The following is a 27500-nucleotide window of genomic DNA, read 5'->3' as shown; positions in this document are numbered from 1 at the left end:
TTAGATGATTCAGGTGATTAGTTGAATAGCCTACTTGTATACTTTTTCATGATATTCTAATATTTTGAGATAGGATTTTTGAGTTTTCTTAAGCTGTAAGCCAAATTCAGCAATATTAAAATAATAAAAGGCTTGAAATAGTTCAGTTGATGTGTAATGAATCCAGAATGTATGACATTTTTGTTTTTTAAATTGCATTACAGAAAATAAAGAACTTTATCACAATATTCTAATTTTCTGAGACAGTCCAGTATATATATATATATATATATATATATATATATATATATATACATACATATATATATATATATATATATACATACATATATATATATATACATACATATATACATACATATATATATATATATATACATACATATATATATATATACATACATATATACATACATATATATATATATACATACATATATACATACATATATATATATATACATACATATATACATACATATATATATATATACATACATATATACATACATATATATACATACATATATATATATATATACATACATATATACATATATACATACATATATACATATATACATACATATATATACATACATATATATATATATACATACATATATACATATATACATACATATATACAGGGAGTGCAGAATTATTAGGCAAGTTGTATTTTTGAGGATTAATTTTATTATTAAACAACAACCATGTTCCTAATGAACCCAAAAGTCTCATTAATATCAAAGCTAAATATTTTGGAAGTTGGAGTGGGGCTTTTTTAGTTTTAGCTATTTTAGGAGGATATCTGTGTGTGCAGGTGACTATTACTGTGCATAATTATTAGGCAACTTAACAAAAAACAAATGTATACCCATTTCAATTATTTATTTTCATCAGGGAAACCAATATAACAGCTCAACATTCACAAATATACATTTCTGACATTCAAAAACAAAACAAAAACAAATCAGTGACCAATATAGCCACCTTTCTTTGCAAGGACACTCAAAAGCCTGCCATCCATGGATTCTGTCAGTGCTTTGATCTGTTCACGATCAACATTGCGTGCAGCAGCAACCACAGCCTCCCAGACACTGTTCAGAGAGGTGTACTGTTTTCCCTCCTCCTAAATCTCACATTTGATGAGGGACCACAGGTTCTCTATGGGGTTCAGATCAGGTGAACAAGGAGGCCATGTCATTAGTTTTTCTTCTTTTAGACCCTTTCTTGCCAGCCACGCTGTGGAGTACTTGGATGCGTGTGATGGAGCGTTGTCTTGCATGAAAATCATGGTTTTCTTGAAGGATGCGGACTTCTTCCTGTACCACTGCTTGAAGAAGGTGTCTTCCAGAAACTGGCAGTAGGACTGGGAGTTGAGCTTGAGTCCATCCTCAACCCGAAAAGGCCCCACAAGCTCATCTTTGATGATACCAGCCCATACCAGTACCCCACCTCCACCTTGCTGGCGTCTGAGGCGGACTGGAGCTCTCTGCCCTTTACCGATCCACCCACGGGCCCATCCATCTGGCCCATCAAGACTCACTCTCATTTCATCAGTCCATAAAACCTTAGAAAAATCCGTCTTGAGATTTTTCTTGGCCCAGTCTTGACGTTTCAGCTTGTGTGTCTTGTTCAGTGGTGGTCGTTTTTCAGCCTTTCTTACCTTGGCCATGTCTCTGAGTATTGCACACCTTGTGCTTTTGGGCACTCCAGTGATGTTGAAGCTCTGAAATATGGCAAAACTGGTGGCAAGTGGCATCTTGGCAGCTGTACGCTTGACTTTTCTCAGTTCACGGGCAGTTATTTTGCGCCTTGGTTTTTCTACACGCTTCTTGCGACCCTGTTGACTATTTTGAATGTAACGCTTGATTGTTCGATGATCACGCTTCAGAAGCTTGGCAATTTTAAGAGTACTGCATCCCTCTGCAAGATATCTCACTATTTTTGACTTTTCAGAGCCTGTCAAGTCCCTCTTCTGACCCATTTTGCCAAAGGAAAGGAAGTTGCCTAATAATTATGCACACCTGATATAGGGTGTTGATGTCATTAGACCACACCCCTTCTCATTACAGAGATGCACATCACCTGATATGCTTAATTGGTAGTACGCTTTCGAGCCTATACAGCTTGGAGTAAGACAACATGCATAAAGAGGATGATGTGGTCAAAATACTCATTTGCCTAATAATTCTGCACTCCCTGTATATATAGAGAGAGGGCGACAGCCGGTCCCCAAACACCAGCTGGGGACCGGCCCATAGAGGGCGACAGCCAGTCCCCAAACACTGGCCGGGGACCGGCCCACAGGAGGGCGACAGCCAGTCTCCAAACACCGGCCGGGGACTGGCACAAATTCTAAGAGGTACAAGCCCCTGGTGACCCGACAATAAAACTTAGTAGAATTTTCTAAGTCTTGCAAGCCAATGGTGGCCCGACGAGTCCCCAAACACCAGCCCGGTTTTGAGCCACTAGTGTCGGCCTATAAGTCCCCAAACACACGGTTTTAAGCCCACATGTCCCCAAACACAAGCCCGGTTTTAAGCCCCCAATGGCGGTCAAAAGTCCCCCAACAGTACCCCGGTTTTAAGCCCCCAATGGCGGTCAAAAGTCCCCCAACAGTACCCCGGTTTTAAGCCCCCAGTGGCGGTAACAATTCCCCCAACAGTACCCCGGTTTCAGGCCCACATGTCCCCAAACACCAGCCCGGTTTTAAGCCCCCAATGGCGGTCACAAGTCCCCCAACAGTACCCCGGTTTTATGCCCACAGTTCCCAATACACAAGCCCAGTTTGAAGCCCCTAATGGCGGTCACAAGACCCCCAGCACTAGCCCGGTTTTATGCCCACAGTTCCCAATACACAAGCCCAGTTTGAAGCCCCCAATGGCAGTCAGAAGTCCCCCAACAGTAGCCCGGTTTTATGCCCACAGTTCCCAATACACAAGCCCAGTTTGAAGCCCCCATTGGCGGTCACAAGTCCCCCAACAGTAGCCCGGTTTTATGCCCACAGTTCCCAATACACAAGCCCAGTTTGAAGCCCCCATTGGCGGTCACAAGTCCCCCAACACTAGCCCGGTTTTATGCCCACAGTTCCCAATACACAAGCGCAGTTTGAAGCCCCCAATGGCGGTCACAAGTCCCCCAACAGTAGCCTGGTTTTATGCCCACAGTTCCCAATACACAAGCGCAGTTTGAAGCCCCCAATGGCGGTCACAAGACCCCCAGCACTAGCCCGGTTTTATGCCCACAGTTCCCAATACACAAGCCCAGTTTGAAGCCCCAAATGGCGGTCACAAGTCCCCCAACACTAGCCCGGTTTTATGCCCACAGTTCCCAATACACAAGCCCAGTTTGAAGCCCCCAATGGCGGTCACAGGTCCCCCAACACTAGCCCGGTTTTATGCCCACAGTTCCCAATACACAAGCCCAGTTTGAAGCCATTAGTGGCGGGCACAAATCCCCAAACACAAGCCAACATGTATTCCGTTACTCCCCAAGCTTGTGTGTGTATATATATATATATATATATATATATATATATATATATATACAAATGCATATAAACACATTAAATAAATAATACATATTTACACAGATGTGTAAGATAAATACCAGGCATCCCTAAAAAGTTACCCTTTTGTTTGTTGCGGATTTTCTCCACCAGTCTTCTTATATGGATATATTCCTCCCACTCTTCACAGGTAGAAGGCGCTTCAGTGGTGCATGCTGAAACAAGGAGAAAAACAATTATACCTCCTTATACTGTACAGGGTTCATTTATCTTTTTTATGCCGAAATTCAACCACTTTATCCAAAATGTTTAAAAGAAATCCCGCGTGAATCATGGATTTTGCAGAGCTATGAATAAATCTGCTATTTACATTTACCATTTTGAATTATGTCAAGTCAAGTTAAGTCACATTTATTTATATAGCCCTTAATCACAAAAATGTCTCAAAGGACTGCACAGGATTATAATTACACAATTACCTGATCTTAAACCAGCATGCGGGCAAGGAAAAACTCAAAACATCAGCGTGAGAGAAAAAAGAAACCTTGAGAATGCGTGTGCATTCATCAAGACATTTTTAGATCTTGAGTAAGTCGCGAATGTCTCTTTGGATTCTAACAATATGTGTGAAAATATTATTCAGAAAAAGCTTTCCCCATATAGATGTGGTGTACATAATCAGTTGCAGGAAGCTCTACCCATTACAATTTACCACTGGGAAACGCTACCTTCATTGTTTTCATGGCCTATAACAAGGGTCTCCAAGCTTTTTCAATCATTGAGGTTTTGTCACTAATTGGCGCAAAGGGCACACCGATATAAATTTCTAAAATAGCAACTTAGCAATATGGTTAATCACATTGCACTGCTATTAATTTGGAGGTTCCTGCACCTCAACAATAATGAGACTGCAGATAAAGCAGACAAATTGTACAAAGTGCTTTCTGTGTTGGATCACCTGCTCAAAAAATTCAATGGCTTCTATAAGTAGATCTTACAACATCACCACCCAAGACGGTGCTGTTCTACGGCGGAATCGTCGTCACTTCCTGACATCGTCAGCTTTATGCCGCACTCAACCATCGTCTACAGAAAGTGCCGAAGTGCAGTTACAGTCTACTATTCAAGCAGAGACTGTCCCTGCAGTCCAGGCTATAGGTCCATCTGACACACCTCCACCAAGACAGATTGTGACCAGATCTGGAAGGGTGTGTACACCTGTTAACAGGCTTGACCTGTGAATGAGTTAAAATTCATTACGGCCTTTGGGGGGAGTTAGGAAATGGAAGAGAGGCAACACACACAGGCGACTAATTGTTCTTGTTCGGATGATAATGCTGTGAAAAGAAAAAGAGCAAAAAAATTAAAAAAAATAAAATAAAAATATTGTCCCAGAAATGTGTTGTGACCAAAGGTCATGATTAAGATGACATATTGTTTGCACATTGTAGTTGCAATTACTGCTTTGAATCTAAAACAGTGATTTGAATGCCAATTTCATTTAGCAATGTGCAACTGACCGTTGATTATTCGATTTATTGTTATGGTAAGATAATGTCAGATCTACCGATTATTGTTTTTAGACAGCCTTGTGAGATGTTGCTATTTGTTTCTTTCAAAAAAAAAAGTCATATATGGTAATTGATTGTGCCTGCACAGCAGACTAGTTATTACAGTACACAGACCGAGTGGAGTCGGGAAGATTTTTGTAACGGAGTGAAGAAGCTATATCGTGTTCTGTAAATAAACAACGTTCATATTGAGTTTAAAGAGGACTCCTGTGCTAAATTGTGTGTGAAAAAAAATAGGACTCCTTCCATCTTTGACGTTCTCCATGTTACATTTCTTACTGATTGTATGGGGTGGAGAGGTGTCTTTATGCAGCTAACGACCTCAAAGAGGTGTATCTGATTCAAGATGATGCATGGAGTGCAGGTAGACTTCTAATGGGCGAACTTGCAGGTCTTTCAGGGTGAGAATTCTAGATTATACACAGGTGTTCAAATACTTATTAGCAGCTGTATCACATAAATAAATTGTTAAAAAAAAAAATCATGCATTGTGATTTCCTGGATTTTTCTTTTTAGTTTATCTCTCTCACAGTGGACATGCACCTGCAATTAAAATTTCAGACCCCTCCATGCTTTTTAAGTGGAAGAAATAGCAAAATGGCAGGGTGTCCAAATACTTATTTTCTTTGCTTTATGTTAATAATCTGAAGTTTTCCTAGTTTCCAGAAGCTTTCTGATTTAGTTGTGCTGTATGTTACTGCTGAGATATTCCTACCAAAATTTAGGGCTCCTGGTGAACCCAAGAGCCAGAAATAAGTCTGCAGGATCGAGGGAATTTTCCGTTTGTACTCTAGTATGTACGACTTGAAAGTTTTTTTTTTCTTTCAAAACAAAATACTTTGCTCCTGTATCAGTTTTGTCACACGCCGCTGACCATCAACGCTGATGTGCGGCTCATCTCTTACGGCCGGGATAAAGCTTTAACAGACTAGTGGTCGTAAGTAGGGGAGAGCCTGGTTTGCTAGGTGCTATGTTTCCAACCAATGATTACCCTATAAGTGCACTTGCTCTGTAATATTCTTAAGAGTTCTTTTTAGAGTGGAACATACACGGCATGGTCCAAGATACTGTTGTGGAGAAGTCTGTGGTGGACTAGGAAAGAAAAAGATTTTCAAAGCTTTAAACATCAACAGCTTTTCTCTGTGTGAGGACAATGTGCTCAGGGGATATACTGCTTTCAGGCCAAGCATATTGTTTTGCACTGTAGCCAAAAAGTTTCATTATGGTTTTGTCTGACCAGAGCAACTTTCACTACATGGTACTTTGGTTTGAAAAGTCACGACATCAAGAACCTACAACATCCCGAGGGATATACAGAGACCACCGGGATCTCCCTGGGTGACCAGCCTGCCCAACAAGCGACGGAGACGGCGGAGGGAGCGAACGCAGAGGCGGGGCTGTCGGTCGGGCCTAGCTGCTAGTCTAAGAAGAATACCACACAGACCAGCGCTTCCGAGCATGTTCCTGACTAAGGGCAGATCCATCGTTCACAAAATTTGTGAATTGAAGCTGTGGATCGCTACCAACAGTTTCGTCCGGAATTGCAGTATTTCTGTCATTACTGAGTCTTGGCTTGACCCACGGATCCCCAATGCTGCAGTCCAGCTAGAGGACACACGCTACACTGGCACGACCGAGACGGAGACTCTGGTAAGAACAGGGGTGGGGGACTATGCGCTTACGTGCATAACGCATGTTGCAATACCAGCAGAATCATTGACAGCTTGCACACCCCGACGGAGCTTTTATCGTCGCTGGTGACTGTAATCAGGAATGCTTAAGGACTGTCTTTCCCAAATTCATTCAATACATGGGGGGGACAAAACACTGGACCTGGTTTACAGTAAAATCAAACATGCGTACAGAGCCACCCCTCTCCCCCACCTAGCTGTATCCGACCATCTCAGTCTGTTCCTCACCCCCTCATACACCCCACTCCGGAGGAAGACAAATCCTGCAAGAAGAACAATACAAACATGGCCTGAGGGAGCTCTCTCTCAGCTGCAGGACTATTTTCACCGGACTTGCTGGGAGGTAATTGAACATCATGACCTCCAGGAGTATACTGAGACTGTACTATCTTATATTAGACAATGTTTGGACAATGTCACAGTAAATACAAAAATCAGGGTCTACCTGAACCAAAACCCCTGGATGTCCAGCGAAGTACGCACCCTCCTAAAACACCGCAACACTGCCTTCAGGTCTGGAGACATGGCTATTTACAGCATAGCCAGGGCTGACCTGAAGAGAGGCATTAAGGATGCAAAGGCAACCTACACGAGGAGGATCGAGGACCACTTCACTGGAATTGACTTGGAGGAGGTGGCAGGGTATACAACAGATCACAAACTACAGAAGCAACAACCTGGCGACTGTTGGGGATTCACTAGCTGCGGATCTTAACCAGTGCTTTGCCCGCTTTGAAGCTGAAAGGCCACCAGCAGTCACACCCCACCCACCAACAACCAGCAGCAACAGACTGACACTTCAGGAGCATAAAGTAAGACGTGTGCTGAGAACCGTATACCCAGGTAGCCAGCTGGCCCAGATGAAGTACAAGGGAGGGTACTCAGGTACGACGCTGAACCGCTGCCTGGGGTCTTCACCACCATCTTCAACGAGTCCCTGTCAAAAGCTTCAAAACCTCCACCATCACTCCCATTCCCAAGAAGTCAGCAGTGGAAAGCATAACGACTATAGGCCTATTGCACCTTCACCTGGGGTCATGAAGTGCTTTGAGAGGTTGGTGCCCCAGCACATCAAGGACTACCTACCGCCCACACTGGACCCCCATCAGTTTGCCTACAGGGCAAACCGCTCCACTGATGGCACCATAATCACCGCATATCACCGGGTGAACTACATCAGAATGCTCTTCCTGGACATCAGCTCAGCCTTCAATACCATTATCCCAGACATCCTGGTGGAGAAACTCTTATCCCATAGGACTCTCTTCCTCCATCTGCTACTGGATAATGGACTTCCTCTCAAACCGCCCACAGTCCGTGAAACTCGGCTACCACATCTCTCACACCCTAACACTGAGCACCGTCTCCCCCCAAGAATGTGTACTGAGTCCCCTGCTTTTCGTCCTCTACACATCCGACTGTTCACCGACCCACCTCACAAACACAATTGTTAAGTTCGCCCACGCCAGTTCCAGTCGGCCTCATCTCTGAAGGGGACGAGGCGGCGTAAAGGGATCAGGTGGAGTCACTGACAACCTCCTATTGAACACCACAAAAACAAAGGAAGTCATACTGGACTTCAGGAGGAAAAGCAAGGACTGAGCAACACTCATTATCAATGGAGACTGTGTAGAGAGTGTGCTCTCTTTCAAATTCCTGGGTGTGCACATCTCCGATGACCTCACCTGGTCTGTAAACACCAGAGCTGTGTTAGGGAAGGCCTAGCAGCGGCTCCATTTCCTGAGAGTGCTCAGGAAAATTAATCTGCAACAGCAATACTGGTGTCCTTCTACAGAGCCCCAGTGGAGAGCATTGTGGCGTACTGCATCACAGTGTGGTATGCTGGGTGCACGGCAGCAGACAGGAAAATACTTCAGAGGGTCATCAAATGTTGGAATTATATACATACAGGGAGTGCAGAATTATTAGGCAAATGAGTATTTTGACCACATCATCCTCTTTATGCATGTTGTCTTACTCCAAGCTGTATAGGCTCGAAAGCCTACTACCAATTAAGCATATCAGGTGATGTGCATCTCTGTAATGAGAAGGGGTGTGGTCTAATGACATCAACACCCTATATCAGGTGTGCATAATTATTAGGCAACTTCCTTTCCTTTGGCAAAATGGGTCAGAAGAGGGACTTGACAGGCTCTGAGAAGTCAAAAATAGTGAGATATCTTGCAGAGGGATGCAGCACTCTTAAAATTGCCAAGCTTCTGAAGCGTGATCATCGAACAATCAAGCGTTACCTTCAAAATAGTCAACAGGGTCGCAAGAAGCGTGTAGAAAAACCAAGGCGCAAAATAACTGCCCGTGAACTGAGAAAAGTCAAGCGTACAACTGCCAAGATGCCACTTGCCACCAGTTTTGTCATATTTCAGAGCTGCAACATCACTGGAGTGCCCAAAAGCACAAGGTGTGCAATACTCAGAGACATGGCCAAGGTAAGAAAGGCTGAAAAACGACCACCACTGAACAAGACACACAAGCTGAAACGTCAAGACTGGGCCAAGAAAAATCTCAAGACGGATTTTTCTAAGGTTTTATGGACTGATGAAATGAGAGTGAGTCTTGATGGGCCAGATGGATGGGCCCGTGGGTGGATCGGTAAAGGGCAGAGAGCTCCAGTCTGCCTCAGACGCCAGCAAGGTAGAGGTGGGGTACTGGTATGGGCTGGTATCATCAAAGATGAGCTTGTGGGGCCTTTTCTGGTTGAGGATGGACTCAAGCTCAACTCCCAGTCCTACTGCCAGTTTCTGGAAGACACCTTCTTCAAGCAGTGGTACAGGAAGAAGTCCGCATCCTTCAAGAAAAACATGATTTTCATGCAGGACAACGCTCCATCACACGCAACCAAGTACTCTACAGCGTGGCTGGCAAGAAAGGGTCTAAAAGAAGAAAAACTAATGACATGGCCCCCTTGTTCACCTGATCTGAACCCCATAGAGAACCTGTGGTCCCTCATCAAATGTGAGATTTACAAGGAGGGAAAACAGTACACCTCTCTGAACAGTGTCTGGGAGGCTGTGGTTGCTGCTGCACGCAATGTTGATCGTGAACAGATCAAAGCACTGACAGAATCCATGGATGGCAGGCTTTTGAGTGTCCTTGCAAAGAAAGGTGGCTATATTGGTCACTGATTTGTTTTTGTTTTGTTTTTGAATGTCAGAAATGTATATTTGTGAATGTTGAGCTGTTATATCGGTTTCCCTGATGAAAATAAATAATTGAAATGGGTATACATTTGTTTTTTGTTAAGTTGCCTAATAATTATGCACAGTAATAGTCACCTGCACACACAGATATCCTCCTAAAATAGCTAAAACTAAAAAAGCCCCACTCCAACTTCCAAAATATTCAGCTTTGATATTAATGAGACTTTTGGGTTCATTAAGAACATGGTTGTTGTTCAATAATAAAATTAATCCACAAAAATTCAACTTGCCTAATAATTCTGCACTCCCTGTATATTTATCCTACAGTTGACATTAATATGTTATAAGTGTTCTCAGCCCTTCTTGTTTAGTTTTCAGCTGTAAGCGGTTCTTCAAGGCCATGAGTTGTTCTTTGTACAGTCATCTTACATACCAATGAGAAACAACTTGACCTGGTATATGCAATAACTCAAGTTGTTTCTAAGAAGAAAGGAGGACAGAGGCCACCTGTGATCATCGGGCGGAAAGCAAGGAGTGCGAAAGAAGATTTAATTAACTCCGCGTAGCAACAGTCAGAATGAAGTCTCCATCAGTAAGATAGAGAACTTCCTTTGGAGGCGGAAACTTATGGACAATAGAATAAAAGTAAGATAAAGAACCGAGACGGGGCTTCGCGACGGGGCCACAGAGAAGAGAGTGAGTAGGAGATTTGTAACAGCCCGGTCTCCGCCGCTCTCATTATAATGATTAATTATTAAACCAAAGATTAATTAAATAACCAATTCTCAATGACCGATTCTCTATGTCTTCTTCGTTTATCTTCTTTTCAGAGCGTTGTATTAAAAATGTTGGGGACTTAAACCTAACATCAACACAGCCAAGAGAATCATTGGTTGCTATCTGCCCAGTTTGGAGGACATTGCCTGCTCTCGCTACCTCAGCAGAGTAGAAATCATCATCAAGGACTCCTCTCACCCCGGCCAACACCTTTTTGACCTGCTGCCCTCCGGCAGACGCTACAGGTCACACAAAACAAAAACAAACAGACTCAGAGACAGTTTATTTTCACGAGCCATCACCACCCTAAATACACACTGCACAAAAAAAACCTCTCCACAAACGCTCTTTAAGAAGGAATACCAATGCAAACACACTACCTCATACAGATGTAAAATTTTGTTCATGCCTATTCTTACTTTGCACAATTTACCTATATGCACTACTGCATATTGCACTACTACGATCCCCTGTAAGTAAACACCCAATGTAAATATCTTCTGATTTCACATGCCCACACTTTCTTGCGTAAATCTTTTGTATATATATCCAAATTATATATATATGTAAATTTATCTTTTATCTTATAGCAGTCTATATGTGTGACTGGAGTGCCATGTCCAATTTTGTTGTCACAATATGTTTGAATGAAAAATGGAAATTAATAAAAACTTCATTTTAAACTTTAAAATAAAAACAGAACAAAAACAATAACTCAACAACAAAACAATGTTGTTGAGTTATTAAATACACCAATAAAAATAACAATAGTAATAATACTAGACAATTTCTGCGGCAATTGTAAGAGTTGTGATGGATCTGGCAAATGTTGGTAGAGAATCGGTAGCGTTGAGTTGTTAGCATTATGATTTAGCATAAAGTTATTAACTCAGAGAGATGTATTTGTAATTTTTTATTTGGTTCTGTGGGGGGGGACCTGGGCTGGCTAGAATACAGCTAGAATTAGTAAGCATAGCATCAACCTCTCATCGCTAATACTTGGGGTGGCTATGCCAGCCCAACTAATCAACAGTGTTTACAGCTAGCTTGCGCTAATATTTGGGCTGTCTATGCCAGCCCAACACTTTGCTAGCGGCGCACATAGGTGTTAGCATCCTCTCTCACTAGGATCCACTCTTTGGAATTCACCATTTACCCATGTTAAAGGTAATGTGGGTTGGGCCCCCTCAAGCCACCCTGGACAGTCCCTGGTTCCTATGACTACCCTTGGGAAAAGCTCTGTTTACCATGGCTCTCCATTTTATTGAATGGGCCCATGTATTTTGGATGGGAGACTCTCAAAATACATTAGTCCGGATGGGGACTTTTTTTGATCCAAACTTTTTAGCATAAAGAAGTTAGCATTTAGCCGTTAGCATCACTTTTTAGCATGTAACCATTAGCATAACTTATTAACATGAGATCATTAGCATAATTTGTAAATATGAATTCGTTAAAATATTGCCATTACCAAAAAATTTTAGCATGAAGAAGTTAGCATTTAGCTTTTAGCATCACTTTTTAGCATGTATCCATAAGCATAACTCATTAACATGAGCCCATTAGCATATTTAGTAAATGTAACGGGTGTAATAATAACTTTTGTTTTATTGAAATTCCTGCTGAAATATGTGTATAGTTTTTGGTAAATGTCCTGCAATGCTGAGTCCAACAGTGCCATCTGCTGGTATGGGGTGGGGTGTAGTGGGTTTTACATAATTCACCCACGGAACCATTGTTTAGTTAGCGAGTTCCTAGGGGGACTCTTAATTCGGCCGTCTCGAGCCACTCTCGTGTTTGTTTTGTGATTGCAAGTTTAAATGTCATTAAAGCAGCTTTCGTTGGCACCTTTGGTTGACACTCTGCCTACGACTCCCGTCTCTGCTCGCTACATTGGTGACCCCGACGTTAGTCTCGTGGAAGTTTCCGAGGCTGTGCATAATACTGAGCATACCGTCATGGCATACGCGCCCGTTCTCAAGCTCCCCGAGTTCTGGGAGTCATCGGCGTTAACGTGGTTCGCACAAGCAGAGGCTCAATTCGCCCTGCACGGAATCACTAATGATGACTCTCGCTATTACCACGTGGTGTCTGCTTTGGGGAGCTCAACTGCAGCCAGAGCGGTGAGTTTCATCACATCCCCTCCTGAACTGGATAAATATAAGGGACTGAAGGCATATCTCCTCAGAATCTTTGAACTGTCGCGTTCTGAGCGTGCTCGACGCCTCCTTGCTATTCAGGGCTTAGGAGACAGTAAGCCATCGGATCACATGGAAATGATGTTAAACTTGCTTGGCACCGAAGAGCCAAATTTTCTTTTCATTGAACTGTTTCTGCGTCACATGCCGCCGCATGTCCAGACGGCGCTTGCGAATACAACCATTACAGATCTGCGTGCATTGGCAGAGGAAGCGGACCGTTTTTTCCTGGCCACGCATAGATACATACATGAGGTGCTGGCCCCTACACGCACCTACACACCATCAAGTGCGACGCCCCCAGCCAGCAAGGCACGCGCGGCCACTGACGATCAGAAGGTGTCAGGTCTGTGTTACTACCATGCGCGTTTTGGGTCCAAGGCCAAGAAGTGCCGTCCCCCTTGCACCTCCAACGCGACGGGAAACTTCAAGGCCTGCACTCTGTAGCGGCCGTGAGTGCAGGCGCAAGAAACCGGCTACTGTTCATCCGGGACGCCATCTCCGGCCAAAAGTTCTTGTGTGACACCGGCGCCCAGAGGAGCGTCCTCCCTGCCAATGTGGACGATGTGCGGGGGGGAACACATGGACCTCCATTAACTTCTGCCAATGACACCCCCATCCGCACATACGGGACACGGACAGTGGACGTGTGTTTTGGGGGTCAGCAGTTTACATGGGACTTTGTCACTGCGGATATTGCTTTTCCTCTTCTTGGTGCAGATTTTCTGTGTGCCAATGGATTACTCGTCGATGTGAAAAATGGCCGCCTCGTTGACGCATTGAATTTCTCCTCTCTCACGTGTGTCCGCGACAAAGGGAATTTTGAGGGTCTGTCCAGCTCTCTCTTGGACGGTGATATTTACCACCGGCTCCTCGCTGAATTCCCCAGTCTGGCGAAGCCCACCTTCTCAGCCTCCACGACCAGACATGGGGTTGAGCACCACATTGAGACCAAGGGGCCCCCTGTTCATGCCAGGGCCCGACGACTCAATCCAGACAGACTAGCAGCTGCTAAATCTGAATTTGCGAACATGGAACGTCTCGGCATCATTCGCCGATCAGACAGCCCCTGGGCCTCTCCACTACACATGGTCCCGAAACCAGGCGGTGGCTGGCGCCCATGCGGGGACTATCGCCGCCTTAACGAGGCTACCACGCCCGACCGTTACCCAGTCCCGCACATTCAAGACTTCTCTGCACACCTGGCGGGCAAACTTCTCTTTTCCAAGGTGGACCTAGTGCGGGGATACCACCAACTGCCAGTGCATCCCTCAGATATACCGAAGACGGCCGTGATAACTCCATTTGGGTTGTTCGAATTTCTCAGGATGCCGTTCGGACTGAAAAATGCCGCTCAGTCCTTCCAAAGGCTGATGGATTCAGTGCTCAGGGACATGCCTTTTGTGTTCGTCTACCTGGACGACGTCCTTGTTGCCAGCTCCTCAGAAGAGGAACACTTGGAGAACCTCAGAGACCTCTTCACCAAGCTCAGTCAGCATGGCCTGATTATAAATCCCGCGAAATGTGTTTTTGGCGTACCCTCCATCCACTTCCTTGGGCATCTCATCACCAAGGATGGGGCTTCCCCCCTACCGTCTAAGGTAGAGGCTGTCTCTACCTTTCCTCTGCCGCCAACAGCACGGGGCCTCGGGGAGTTTCTCGGCATGGTGACATTCTACCATAGGTTTATTCGCCGAGCCGCTGATGTCATGCGCCCACTCTACGAGGCCCTCAAGGGTAGGTCACCCAATCAAGCTGTTGAATGGACCGCTGAGAGGACCAAGGCATTCGAGGACACAAAAACCGCGCTGTGCCAGGCAGCCATGCTGGCTCACCCAGCTCCCGGAGCCCCAGTCGCACTGACTACAGACGCATCAGACCTAGCAGTGGGTGCCGTGTTCGAGCAGTGGGTTGACAATGCTTGGCAGCCACTCGCCTTTTTTAGTCGCCAGCTGGTCCCCAGAGAACGTAAATACAGTGCATTCGACAGAGAACTACTTGCCATCTGGTTGGCGATCCGCCACTTCCGTTTCATCTTGGAGGGCCGTGAGTTCATCGTCTTTGTTGATCATAAGCCTCTTACGTTCTCCATGTCCAAGATGTCCGAACCGTGGTCCGCCCGCCAGCAGCGCCAGCTGTCATTCATATCGGAATACACGACTGACATCAGGCACGTTGCTGGGAAGTCCAACGTGGTTGCGGATTGCCTGTCCAGAGCAACCATCAGCGCTGTGCAATTGGGGCTTGATTATTCCAGTATGAGTGTGGACCAGGCTTCTGATAACGGCATCCAAACGCTCAAGAGCTCAGACACCGGTTTGCGGCTGGAGGAGGTTGCGGTCGGAGACTCAGGGGCCAAGCTTTGTTGTGACCTCTCCATGGGTTGGCCTAGGCCGCTTGTCCCTGCTGGCTGGCGTCGGGCTGTTTTTGAGGCAATACACGGCCTGTCTCATCCTGGCAGGAAAGCATCCATTAAGCTCGTGGCCCAGAAGTTTGTGTGGAAAGGGATGAGAAAGGACGTCCGGGACTGGGTCGACTCATACGTGGCATGTCAACGCGCCAAAGTGCACCGTCACATCAAGGCCCCATTGGTACCATTCGCCATCCCCGAACGGAAGTTTGACCACGTTAACATTGACCTGGTGGGCCCACTGCCCCCTTCACACGGTTTCACTTACCTCCTGACGATGGTGGACAGGACGACCCGTTGGCCTGAAGCAGTTCCGCTGACTTCCACCTCAGCTGTCGATGTGGCCCGGGCGTTCATCGGCACATGGGTCGCCCGTTTTGGACCCCCTGCAGATCTCTCATCTGACAGGGGCGCACAGTTCACCTCTGAGGTGTGGAACACGGTTGCTGAGAGCCTGGGAGTCAAACTTCACCGCACCACTGCCTACCACCCCCAGGCTAACGGGTTGTGCGAGCGGTTCCACCGCTCGATGAAAGCGGCCCTGCGCGCCAGCCTGACCGATGGGGACTAGGTCGATAAGCTACCCTGGGTCATGCTGGGACTGAGGACCGCTCCCAAAGAGGACCTTCAGTGCTCTTCAGCTGAGTTGGTTTACGGTCAAGTGCTGCGGGTGCCAGGTGATTTCATCCCAGACCCAACGACACCCTGGGCTGCATCCAGGGAGAAGTCCATCTTGCAGGGCACTGCAGGAGCGTTTGTGCCTATCCCCACATCGCGACACGGCAGGCCAGTTTCACGGGTTCCCTCCAACCTGCGCTCGGCTGGTTTTGTTTTCATTCGCCACGATGCCCACCGCGGACCATTGCGCCCTCCTTATGATGGACCGTTTAAGGTCCTGCAGCATGGTGACAAGACCATGGTCGTGGACATTGGTGGTAGGCCAGAGACTGTCTCCGTGGACAGGGTTAAGCCTGCCCACATGGATATGTCCAAGCCATTGGAACTGGCCCAAGCCCCACGGCGCGGCCGTCCTCCTGCGACACGACCCTCCGGCCCCGTGGGTACCCACTCTGACCCTCCGCCCCCAGCACCTGTGGGCTCTCCAACTGAGTCCACAAGCTCTCACCCCCCCCGCTGTTCCAGCTCCTTGTACCCGCAGTGGCCGGGTCAGCGTCCCAACCAGGCACAGAGACTTTGACTATGGGTGAATTCTGGGGGGGGCTTGTGTAGTGGGTTTTACATAATTCACCCACGGAACCATTGTTTAGTTAGCGAGTTCCTAGGGGGACTCTTAATTCGGCCGGCTCGAGCCACTCTCGTGTTTGTTTTGTGATTGCAAGTTTAAATGTCATTAAAGCAGCTTTCGTTGGCACCTTTGTTTGACACTCTGCCTACGACTCCCGTCTCTGCTCGCTACAGGGGTTTGGTTTTGGCTTCTAACATGTGACCAGGAGGCGGGGTTTGTTGTTAGTCTTACCAGAGAGAACTACAAAGGTAAGACATATCTTTTGGTGCTCCACAAAAGAAGTTAATTTCAAACATTATAACCCCAGCTGACAAATCTCTCACCATGCATAGTAATGTGATTGATATTGTCAAGCTGTTTAGGTTTATTTTCGTTTTGTTTCTGTTTTACTAAATATTAATTCCCCTTGTAGAGATCAAAGAGATCAGGCCCAGCAGAAAAAGCTAATGTTGTGACTCATCCATTTGCAGAAACTGTAATAATAGGAAATAATAATAAATAATAATATAAATATATATATATATATATATATATATAAAAATAATAGGAAAAACCAGCCCAACCATGCCCCACTTTGCATCAACAACAAGGCTGTGGAGGTTGTCAGCAGTATCAAGTTCCTAGGGGTGCACATTACAAACAAACTCACCTGGTCCGTGAACACTGCATCACTGGTTAAGAGGGCACAGCAGCGCCTGTACTTCCTGCGTAGGATGAGGAGAGCCCACCTGCCCCCACCCTCCCTCATCACATTCTACAGGGGCACCATAGAGAGTATCCTGACCAGCTGTATCTCTGTGTGGTGTGGAGGCTGCAGCGCTACCGACTGGGGTAGTGTGAGGAGGGTAACGAGGACAGCAGAGAAAATAATCGGGACTACACTTCCCTCCATTCAGGACATTGGCCAGAAGCGCTGCCTATCCCATGCTAAGAACATTACCGGGGACCCCTCTCACCCCCATCATGGACTGTTCACTCTGCTAGCCTCTGGGAAGAGGTACTGCAGTGTGCGGTGCAGGACCACCAGGCTCCGCAATAGTCTAGTCCCCCTGGCCATTAGACTGTTAAATGGTCAATCTAACATATAGTTAACTTAAATCTAAACGCCTGCTAATCTGACTTTTTGCACTACTGGCAGTTTTTTATAGCTTGCCACTCCTTGCACATTGCTCTCTGCACTATTGTAATTACAGCGTTATTGTTACAGTGTTAATGTTACTGTGTACCTGACTTGTTAACCTGACTGCCCATTTTGCACATCTGGTTAGCTACTCTTCTTGCACTATCGGCACTATGGTAAAATACTATACGTAGCCAAAATACAATACAACTTTATTTATATCTGTACATTCAAGGAAACTGTGGGGGTCAGATGCATCGACATTTCGTTCTGTATACACGTGTACTAGAATGACAATAAAGTAGATCTGAATCTGATAAAAACCTCATCATCCAGTCCAGCATGAATGTGGATCTTTGGTGGGACACGTACACCGCGGTTACATAAATATGAAGTCGTTAAAATATTGCCATTACCAAGATTTTTTAGCGTAAAGCAGTTAGCATTTAGATGTAGCAGCAATTTTTTAGCTTGTAACCATTACCATAATTCATTAACATGTAGCCATTAGAATAATCTGTAAACATAAAATCGATGGCAAGTAGCCACTATCATAATTTTAAAGAAAGTAGCAGTTAGCATGTGGCCGTTGGCATAATTTGTTAGTATGAAGCGGTTAGCATGTAGCAGTTAGTATGAACCTATAACATTAGATATTATCATAATTTTCAGCATGTAGCTGTAAGCATATTTAACTGTTAGCAAGTAGCTGTTAGCATAATTTGAAAGCAAGAAGCAGTTAGCATTGACCAATCAGTGTTTTACAGCTAGCATGAGTAATCATAGCATCAGCCAATCCCAGCAAATATTTGGGCTGGCTATGCCAAGAAGATAAAGGAACAGAGAATATAAGGTTATAAAACAAGGAGGATAAGGTTATAGTTATAATTTACACAATATTTACACAAAAAATGTCGGCATGTAGGATGTAACATACAGTTAGGTATCGTAATTCAGTTTGGTATCGTAAGAGTTTGTGCAATTATCCATTCGGTGCAAAAATAGTCATCATAGTGCAAAAAATAGTCAACATATGCATTTGGTACAAAAAAATAGTCATCATAGTGCAAAAAAATAGTCAACATTGTGCAAGGTGAGCAGTAAACATAGTGCAGTCAACATGTGCAAGAAACATAGACATGAGTACCATTTTACGTTCGTATGAGGTAGTGTTTTTCAGTTTTTTGTGTGGTGTCTGTTTAGGGTGGTAATGGCTCTGTGGAAGAAACTGTCTCTGAGTCTGTTTGTTTTTGTTTTGTGTGACCTGTAGCGCTTGCCGGAAGGCAGCAGGTCGAAGAAGTGGTGGCCAGGGTGAGAAAAGTCCTTGATGATGTTTTCTGCTCTGCTGAGGTAGCGAGAGCAGGCAATGTCCTCCAGACTGGGCAGAGAGCAACACACGATTTTCTGGGCTGTTTTGATGACCCTCTGGAGCGTTTTCCTGTCTGCTGCTGTGCGCCCAGCATACCACACCGTATCTAGTGTCTACTAAACTATAAACACTTTACGACAAGCACTTTAAAATAATCTAAAATAATTTAAATTTGATCATAGTTATGATGAATCACTACTGGTCATTAGTATCTGGTAACCAAAAAATTACGACAAATTATTGTTAATTCCGTTTTAATTGACTAAACAAAAAGGTTGCTTGAAAAGAAAGTGTAAGTATATATATAATTTTTTTAATTCTTTATTCTAATTTGGTTAGTATATTATGGGGCAGCACGGCGGCGCGGCGGTTAGTGCGTGTGCGGCACAGTTCTGAGGTCATGGGTTCAAATCCAGCTACCAACCTTCCTGTGCGGAGTTTGCATGTTCTCCCCGTGCTTGCGTGGATTTCTTTCGGGCTCTCCGGTTTCCTCCCACATTTCAAAAACATGCATGTCAAGTTAATTGGCCGGTCCAAATTGTCCCTAGGTGTGAATGAGCGAGCGAATTGTCTGTCCCTGTGTGCCCTGCGACTGGCTGGCAACCAGTACAGGGTGTCCTGAAACTGGTATATTATTACTGAATATTATGATTAATGGTATCAAATGTTTTTTTTAAGTCAATAAATACCCTTACTGCGTATCTCTTTTTTTCTATGCTATGGGTGATTTCTTCTACTGTATCAATAATAGCCATGGTTGCTGATCTGTTTGCTCTAAAACCATATTGACTTTCATTAATCAATTTATGTTTCTAACCCTATCCCTACAAATTTTTCGAGTCTATTATTGTAAAAATTTTCTAATATTTTAGAGAACTGAGGAAGCAGGGATCCATAGTTTGTAAAAATGTGTTCGTTTCCATTTTTGTATATTGGTATAACTTTAGCTATTTTCATTTGATTTGGAAATTTGCCTGTTAGAAATGATACATTACATATGTAGGTCAATGGTTTCACAATGCTATTTATAATTTGCTAAACTAGTACCATATCAATGTCAAAACAATCCATAGACGTTTTATTTTTATAGGTGTTAACCACGTCTAAGATCTAGGTTTCCTTAACCCCAGATAAAAACATGGTCTTGGAGTTAAGTCAAGTCAAGTCTATTTGTATCGCTCTTAAGAGACAGAGAGAGAAAACGAGAGAGAGAATAATAGCTCAAGTTGCTTTGTCAACATCAAGTGGACATATTCCAAACTGCAGAAGAATTTTCTCTTGCTTACCTGTAACTGGGCAGCGGGCTTTTTCTACTTGTCCGGGATTGTTAGTAATATTATGAATAATGATGTCACTTTCCATCAGTTTTTCAAGAGAGATTTAACTACACGGCCGATAGAGAGTTTATCAGTGACTCAAATTGCTTACTACGGCACTCTGGGATATTTGCAGCAAGCTCTGGTCCAACATTTACGAAATAGTTATTGAAATTCTCCATAACTTGATTTAAATTATAATTTTCACTGTTCTTATCAATAAAATAGTTTGGATATGCATTACTTAGATTCTTTCCTTTTATCATACGATTTAATATATCCCAATTACCTTTAATATTATTTTTGTCATTATGTAATAAATTGATATAGTATAATTTCTTGCTCGCTCTTATTATTCCTGTCAATTTGTTTTTATACAATTTATATCTGGATTCGGCTTCCTCAGTTTAATACATTTTCTATATAAGGTGTTTTTTTCTTACAAGCATTATATAAACCCTTAGTTATCCATGGATGCTTTACAGATTCTTAGTATTAATTTATCTCATTGGACAGTTTTTCTTATACTTGTTGGTGAACTCATTTTGAAACAATGATAATAATGGTATATTCTATTCTATATAGCATGCTCAGTGTTCGTTTTACCTCTGAAAAGTGATGGGTCCCGGGGACTCGCATGTTCAAAAATCTGTGGGTCCCAACAGAGATCTATGGGTCCCCAAAATGTAGTGTTATATTGAAATTGTAAATCGGCGACAAATACATAATATAGATCTATATATTCATTCAGTTTTAATCATCACAGTTTATTGATAATACAAATCAGTTATCACTTCAAGAGTTTTCAGTTCACAATAATATTGTACATTATACAAAATAATATTGCTGAAATAATTATATTAATTTACATTTTCATTCAGTTTTAATCATCACAGTTAATTGGTAATACAAGCCAGTTATCACTTCAGATTTTTCAGTTCATATATTCTTCGTGGTTAGCTGTCCTGCCACAGTTGTAATGCCTTCTCAAGGTCCAATTGCAGCAACGGAATTTCCATAGCTAATTTGTGGTTTTCATTGTCGTGGTGCCGATCCAATGTGCTTTTCTGAAAGTTCGCATTGCGAAATGATTTATACAATCCAGTTTTTTTGTCACGCTGGGTACACGCATCACAGAACATGTAGCCTCCATTACCATCCTCCTCATAGCGTAATACCATAGGAATATCATTTAGTCCATATTGGCAGAAAAGTTATTTTCTTGCTAGGAGAATTCTTTTGTTCATTTTATTTCGTCGAATCATTCGCTTCAATACACATGCCTTCCTTTCCGGAATTATTGCCGTTGTTATCAACTCTCTGCATTAAATTTCGACTTATTACTGACACTGAAGAAATGACCAATTTTGTGTTGATTTTTACCTAATACTGTTTTTTTTTTGGAGGCATACTTAACCTTCACTCGACGACAAGCACCACAACAATGACGTAATCTCGAAACAACGAGATCTCGTTTGCCGAGATCGGCGTGCAGACGAAATCTCAAACCGCGAGACCAAAACAACAATGGCGGAGCTGCCTGACGAAAAGTTTGGAGTGCGATAAATCTTTGTTTAAAAAAAAAGGAATCGGGTGATAATGACAATTTTGTGTAAAAAAAATTGAGTCCCGGGGACGCACGTTGATTTGACACTATGCGTCCCCAGCAAAAATGATGCGTCTAGGAGGCAGGGACGCGGGCAAACGAGAACACTGCATGCTACTACATGGTATTGAGACCATACATTTTGTTCATTTTCAGTCTCATCTCATTAGTGGTCAGATCAAGGTTGCCCAGTACAACCTTCCAGTTCGATGAAGGAAATTATACTCATTTTAGGTAATTACATGGCTGGTGGGTTAGCATTACCATTGGTAGAGGTAGTGACATCACCCAACAAATTAGTTGCTTGTGAGAGGTTAGGGAAGGAGTTTCCCACAATATTCTCAGCCTATGTCGTGACCTAAGCTATGGCCAAAAAGTTGGGTGATGTGTTTGATTTGAAAGATTTCATGTTCAGCTCTTTATTTGGCACTGATGTGAATCACAGTTTTTCTCCAGAGTCCAATTAAGCAGCCAAAACCAAACATCCGAGAGTCCCCAGATAAGTGTATACCCTCATTGACCAGAGACAAATTGAAGCTGCCCACCAACAGGACCCAATTTCAGCCAAGTGAGTGTCTTCTGTTGTATTAGGTGAGCAAGCATATCAACAGAATGTAGCCTTTGTGGTCGAGAATGGCCCATTAATCCGTAGGTAGAGGTATAAAGATGAGCGGAAAAGTGAAGTTGTGTGTGTCAGATTGTGGTTCCCACTCCGTTCTGAGTTCATGCTTGGACACTGTGTGCATAATATTGTTTGTACAGGTTAACTAGAGGTAACTAACACATATGCAGGGTTGGGTAGGGTTACTTTAACTGGATTACTTTCAATTACTTTTGGATTACTCCAATACCAAATATGCTAATAAAAGACAAAAGAAACTAAATATGAATAAAATTACTAAATTTTGTGCAGGCTTGGGGAGTAACGGAATACATGGAACGGCAAAAATGATGTTGGCAAGCTGTTTGGATTTATTTTCATTTTGTTTCTGTCGCATTTTATGTTTATGTTTGCCGGAGATCAAAGCCAGGAGAGAAAGCTTACCACGTGTTGTGAGTCATAATATTATTCATATTTAGTTTATTTTGTCTTTTATTAGCATATTTGGTAATGGAGTAATCCAAAAGTAATTGAAAGTAATCCAGTTAAAGTAACCCTACCCAACCCTGCACATATGATAGGATTCTAAAGCACCTCTTTTGGCCTAAAATGAAGCATGACATAGCTAGTTATTGTAAATTCTGTCATACATCCCAACTCATGGGGAAACCCAATCAGGTTATTCCTCCTGCTCCCCTGTGCCACATCCCTGCGTAGGGGGAGCCATTTGAGCAAGTGTTAGTAGATTGTAGGGACCCCTTGCCTAAGACCAAGTCAAGAAATCAGTTTCTCCTTACCATTATGTGTGTATCTACTTGTTAAACTGAGGCAATTCCAGTCCGCAAGAATAGTGTTAAAGTAGAAGTAACAGCTTTGACAAAGTTGTTCTCCACCTTTGGATTACTCAAAGTGTCAAGACTGTTTGCCCAATTGCTTTAAACTTTAAACGTTGATCACAAAGTGTCTCGTGCCGATCGTCCTGAGAGCAGCTGTGTTTTAGAAAGCTGAAACCAGGCCCTCAAGTATATGCTTTTCGCCAACTGAAACTGTACAGGAATCCCTGTAATTTAGTTCACCAGAATTAGTGTTCGGTCATACTGTCCTATCAAGGTGCTGAAGGATCAAAATGTTATTTGTCAGCTATGTTGACAGCAACTTACCACATTGTAGAAAAGCAGAGTGAGACAGACTACATGGTTTGGACTTGAACAGAGTTGTCAGTCACAAGGTAGCCATATTGCTCAAGTTATACTAGGCAAGAGAGAGAGAGAGATAAGTCAAGGAGAAGGAAACTGCCCCTGTGTTGCATGTTAATGTTGCCCAGGACTTTGCTGATGAAGATGGCTTTGTGTTATGCCATTAGCCACAATAGTATGCCTACTTAGGGAATTCTGAAATGCTCATTCCAAAGCCTGAAAGTACTTGTCATTTCTGTACTGATTATCGCAAGGTCAATGCTGTCAGTGAGCGGAATTTCTTCCCTCTGCCTTGCATTTATGACTGTGGACACCATTGGAACTACTGCCTTTGTAAGCTTGATTTAGCTTGTTGGTACTTCAATGCCTGCATTTTTGAGCAAGGTAATTTCTCAGTCGGATGCGGAAATCATAATTCACGGGTTTGTTACCTCCCGTCTCGATTAGTGTAATGCACTACTTTCCAGTCTTCCGATGACCAGACTCAAGAGTCTTCAGCTGGTACAAAATGCTGGAGCAAGGCTTTTAACTAGGACAAAAAAGTACGATCACATCACCCCAATTTTGGCTAACCTGCATTGGCTCCCTGTTAGCCTAAGATGCGATTTTAAGGTTCTCCTATTACTATAAAAAATCATACATGGACTTGCTCCCTCATATCTTTCAGATCTGATTTCCCCCTATGTTCCGGTTCGAAGCCTTCGTTCTGAAAGCGCCGGTCTACTGGTGATCCCAAGAGCCAAGAAGTGTTCCGCAGGTTAGAGAGCGTTCTTCATCCGGGCACCGGTGCTGTGGAGTGCTCTTCCCCCTGAGATCTGATCTGCAACCTCAGTGGAAATGTTTAAATCTAAGCTTAAAACTCACTTCTACTCTATAGCATATGAATAACCTAAACTTCTTATATGTAATAACTTGTGAAGCCCTTTGAGACTATTTGTGATTAAGGGCTATACAAATAAAAATGACTTGACTTGACTTAATTTGGATAATGTGCATCTATTTCTGGGTTTGTACACCTTTTCATGGCCAAATTCAACCACTTTTCAAGCACTTTCAAAGCCAATTTTTAAATTTTCCCAGTACTTTCAAAGAAAAAAATCCAGCGCCAAAGAAGATAACTTTTTTTTGTTGACTTCAATAGCACATACATAGTTCTATTTTGAGCGATTCCTATCTATGTTCAATTGGCCGCTATAAACTGAAATGAATTCTGCCATTCTACTTCAACAATGCACACGCAGCTAAGCTACATCACACTTGTTTACAAAAAAATAAAGAAAGTACTGTATGTATAAAAAGCTGATAAATTAACCGGGTTTGGACTAATTTTATTGATATTGGTGGTTTGGAACCAAAGTGGATTCAATCTTAAGAGAGTGCTGATATAATTTTCCTGAACTTAAAAAAACATTAAAATTTAAGCTTTTTCAAAGATTTCAAGAACCCGTACAAACCCTGTTTTTCCCAGGAAGAAGAGTCAAATTAGCGTATTTTCCGCACTATAAGGCGCACCGGGTTATAGGGCGCACCCCCAAAACATAGTTTTTGGTCCTATATTTTCCATACATATGGCGCACCGGATTATAAGGCGCTACAATGGGAACGTCGACAAAAGTCAGATAGTTCAGTCAAGCTTATTACCCCCTTAACATTCCGAAAGCTTGCAAAGAAGCAAATACGTGTCGTAGACACGTGCGGCTGCGGTGTCCGTACGATGTCACCAAACAAACATTTCTTAGTTTCCATTTTATTTTTTGCTGGCAACTGTGTGGACTGCAAAGTAAGAATTTTATTGTGCAGGGAAACGGGGTTCTTTACTGTGCATATGACAATAAACACTTTGAATTGAATTTAGTTTAAAAATAGACTCATCACAGAAATATCAAAATCGTTCTAAAACAAGATACCGGGAAAATATAAATCCGCATACCTCACCTAAGTTCTCTTGCAGCCTTAACGTTCATTAATGATACGTAACCATGGTCTTCTTACAACCTTGAGTGTAGTAAATCCAGGAGAGTAAAATATTTACAAATAGAGAATATTAAAAAATGTTTTCTCTATGCCGTAGTGCAGGGGTCGGGAACCTATGGCTCGCGAGCCATATATGGCTCTTTCTATGAGTATCTGTGGCTCAGAGACCAATTTGATTGCATGCAAAATTTCTCCATCTTGTTCAAAACCGAAGTTGACTATCCTATTCAGGTACACGTAAAGCCAAACAAAAGCTAAATTCAAATGTAACACTTCGCAGTATATATAGGGCACGTTTTTCACTACAATTTACAGTCAAGGTGTCACACAAAAAAGGGGGAAAAAAACTCGTTTTGGCTGTACAACGCTAAAAAATCCTTTATTTAAAAGTTCACTAAATAATCTGTGTTCAGTGTTCAGATACTTTATGATGAATCCACAGAACTGTAAATACGCCAAAACACCGGAAGAGAACTTGGGTGAGTGGGAGGGATGGGTGGAGCTATGCAAAAAGTACAAGCATTCCCTCCCATCTCTCGCCAAAGGTAAGCACATAAGGCTCCCTATTCTCAGAATGTTGTGACGTTTTTACAAAATAAATGCTTGCATCTGGTTTTGAAACCAATATGTATGAAAAAAAGGTCAAAAGGAGTTTAACCTATCTTGAGTAATTGCAAGAAAGAGACAAGTTTAAAGTGGTCTGTTTGTTGAATTTGGGACAGGGGCTCTGGCATTATTCTCTTTTCATAATTTTTATCAAATCATCAAAAATAAATGTGCTGAAGACTAAGCTTTTGTCTGGGGCGCCGGTTTAGCAATTTAGTAAATTTGTCTCATTATTTATGGTGTGGCTCTTTCCCAAAATAAAATTAATATTTTTTGCTTTTATGGCTCTTTGAGTCAAAAAGGTTCCCGACCCCTGCCGTAGTGCAACCCAACCAACGTGTAATTCGCATTCATCTTTTTCGGCCAATTGCAGGTTTTGTTTCGCCCCTTTAGCCTATGCGAGCCTGTAAATGGTAAAAAGGATCCGCCCCCTTTACCTCCGAATAACTTTAGCCAATAGTGACCGATTCAAATGATGATTGACACATTGGTTAGGAAATGAAACGCCGGTATATAAATCCCAGCATACCCCGCGGACGATTTCGCCTTCGAGGGAAAATCTAGTCGTCGGCTGCTTTCTTTAGTTGCAAGACTAAAAGTTGCGACTTAATACTGATACATATATAAGGCGCACTGTATTACAAGGCGCATGGTCAGCTTTGGAAAAAAGTAAAGGCTTTTAGGTGCACCTTATAGTGCGGAAAATACGGTACATCAAATCAGACAACATTCAAACATGGAGAACTTGTTAGAATATACAACTACTTACTTTGTAAGAGTTCAACAATTAGGTTCATCATCTCTTTGGGAGAAGGCAAGACAGCAGTAACTCCGGAGCCAGACTTCTGAATTTTTGCTCGACTTTTTTTCCCCATGATGTTGGGCTGGATTCAGGCTAGTGGGGGTAATTGATTATATTTTTAGTACTTATATGAGTCGGTCAAATCACACTACAAAATTTGAAAAAAAAAAAAAAAAAAAAAATATATATATATATATATATATATATATATATATATATATATTTTATTTTATATACTCGAACAAACATGGGGGAGACACCCTGAACTGGTTGCCAGCCAATTGCAGGCCCGCAGAGACAGATAACTTGCTCGCTCATTCACACTTAGGAAGAATTTGAATTGGT

The 27500-nt window shown here is 43.0% G+C and overlaps 1 protein-coding gene across 2 annotated transcripts in view; it reads right to left on the bottom strand.

Moving 5' to 3' along the window:
- The window catches only part of setd3 (SET domain containing 3, actin histidine methyltransferase), a 128893-nt gene that overhangs the window by 75604 nt on the left and 25789 nt on the right, over positions 1-27500 (bottom strand). For both annotated transcript variants that reach the window (XM_088353776.1, XM_088353777.1), the window contains exons 2-3: positions 27123-27248; positions 3637-3729 (exon numbers count right to left, since the gene is read on the bottom strand). In XM_088353776.1, coding sequence (XP_088209902.1) covers positions 3637-3729; positions 27123-27228 — 199 coding nt within the window. In that variant the 5' untranslated portion in view covers positions 27229-27248. The remainder of the gene's footprint in view (positions 1-3636; positions 3730-27122; positions 27249-27500) is intronic.

This window comes from Urocampus carinirostris, chromosome 15 (genome assembly GCF_059441175.1).
Source record: "Urocampus carinirostris isolate Australia breed hairy pipefish chromosome 15, RoL_Ucar_1.0, whole genome shotgun sequence".
Lineage (NCBI taxonomy): Eukaryota > Metazoa > Chordata > Actinopteri > Syngnathiformes > Syngnathidae > Urocampus > Urocampus carinirostris.
This window is presented reverse-complemented; position numbering and strand designations above follow the sequence as displayed.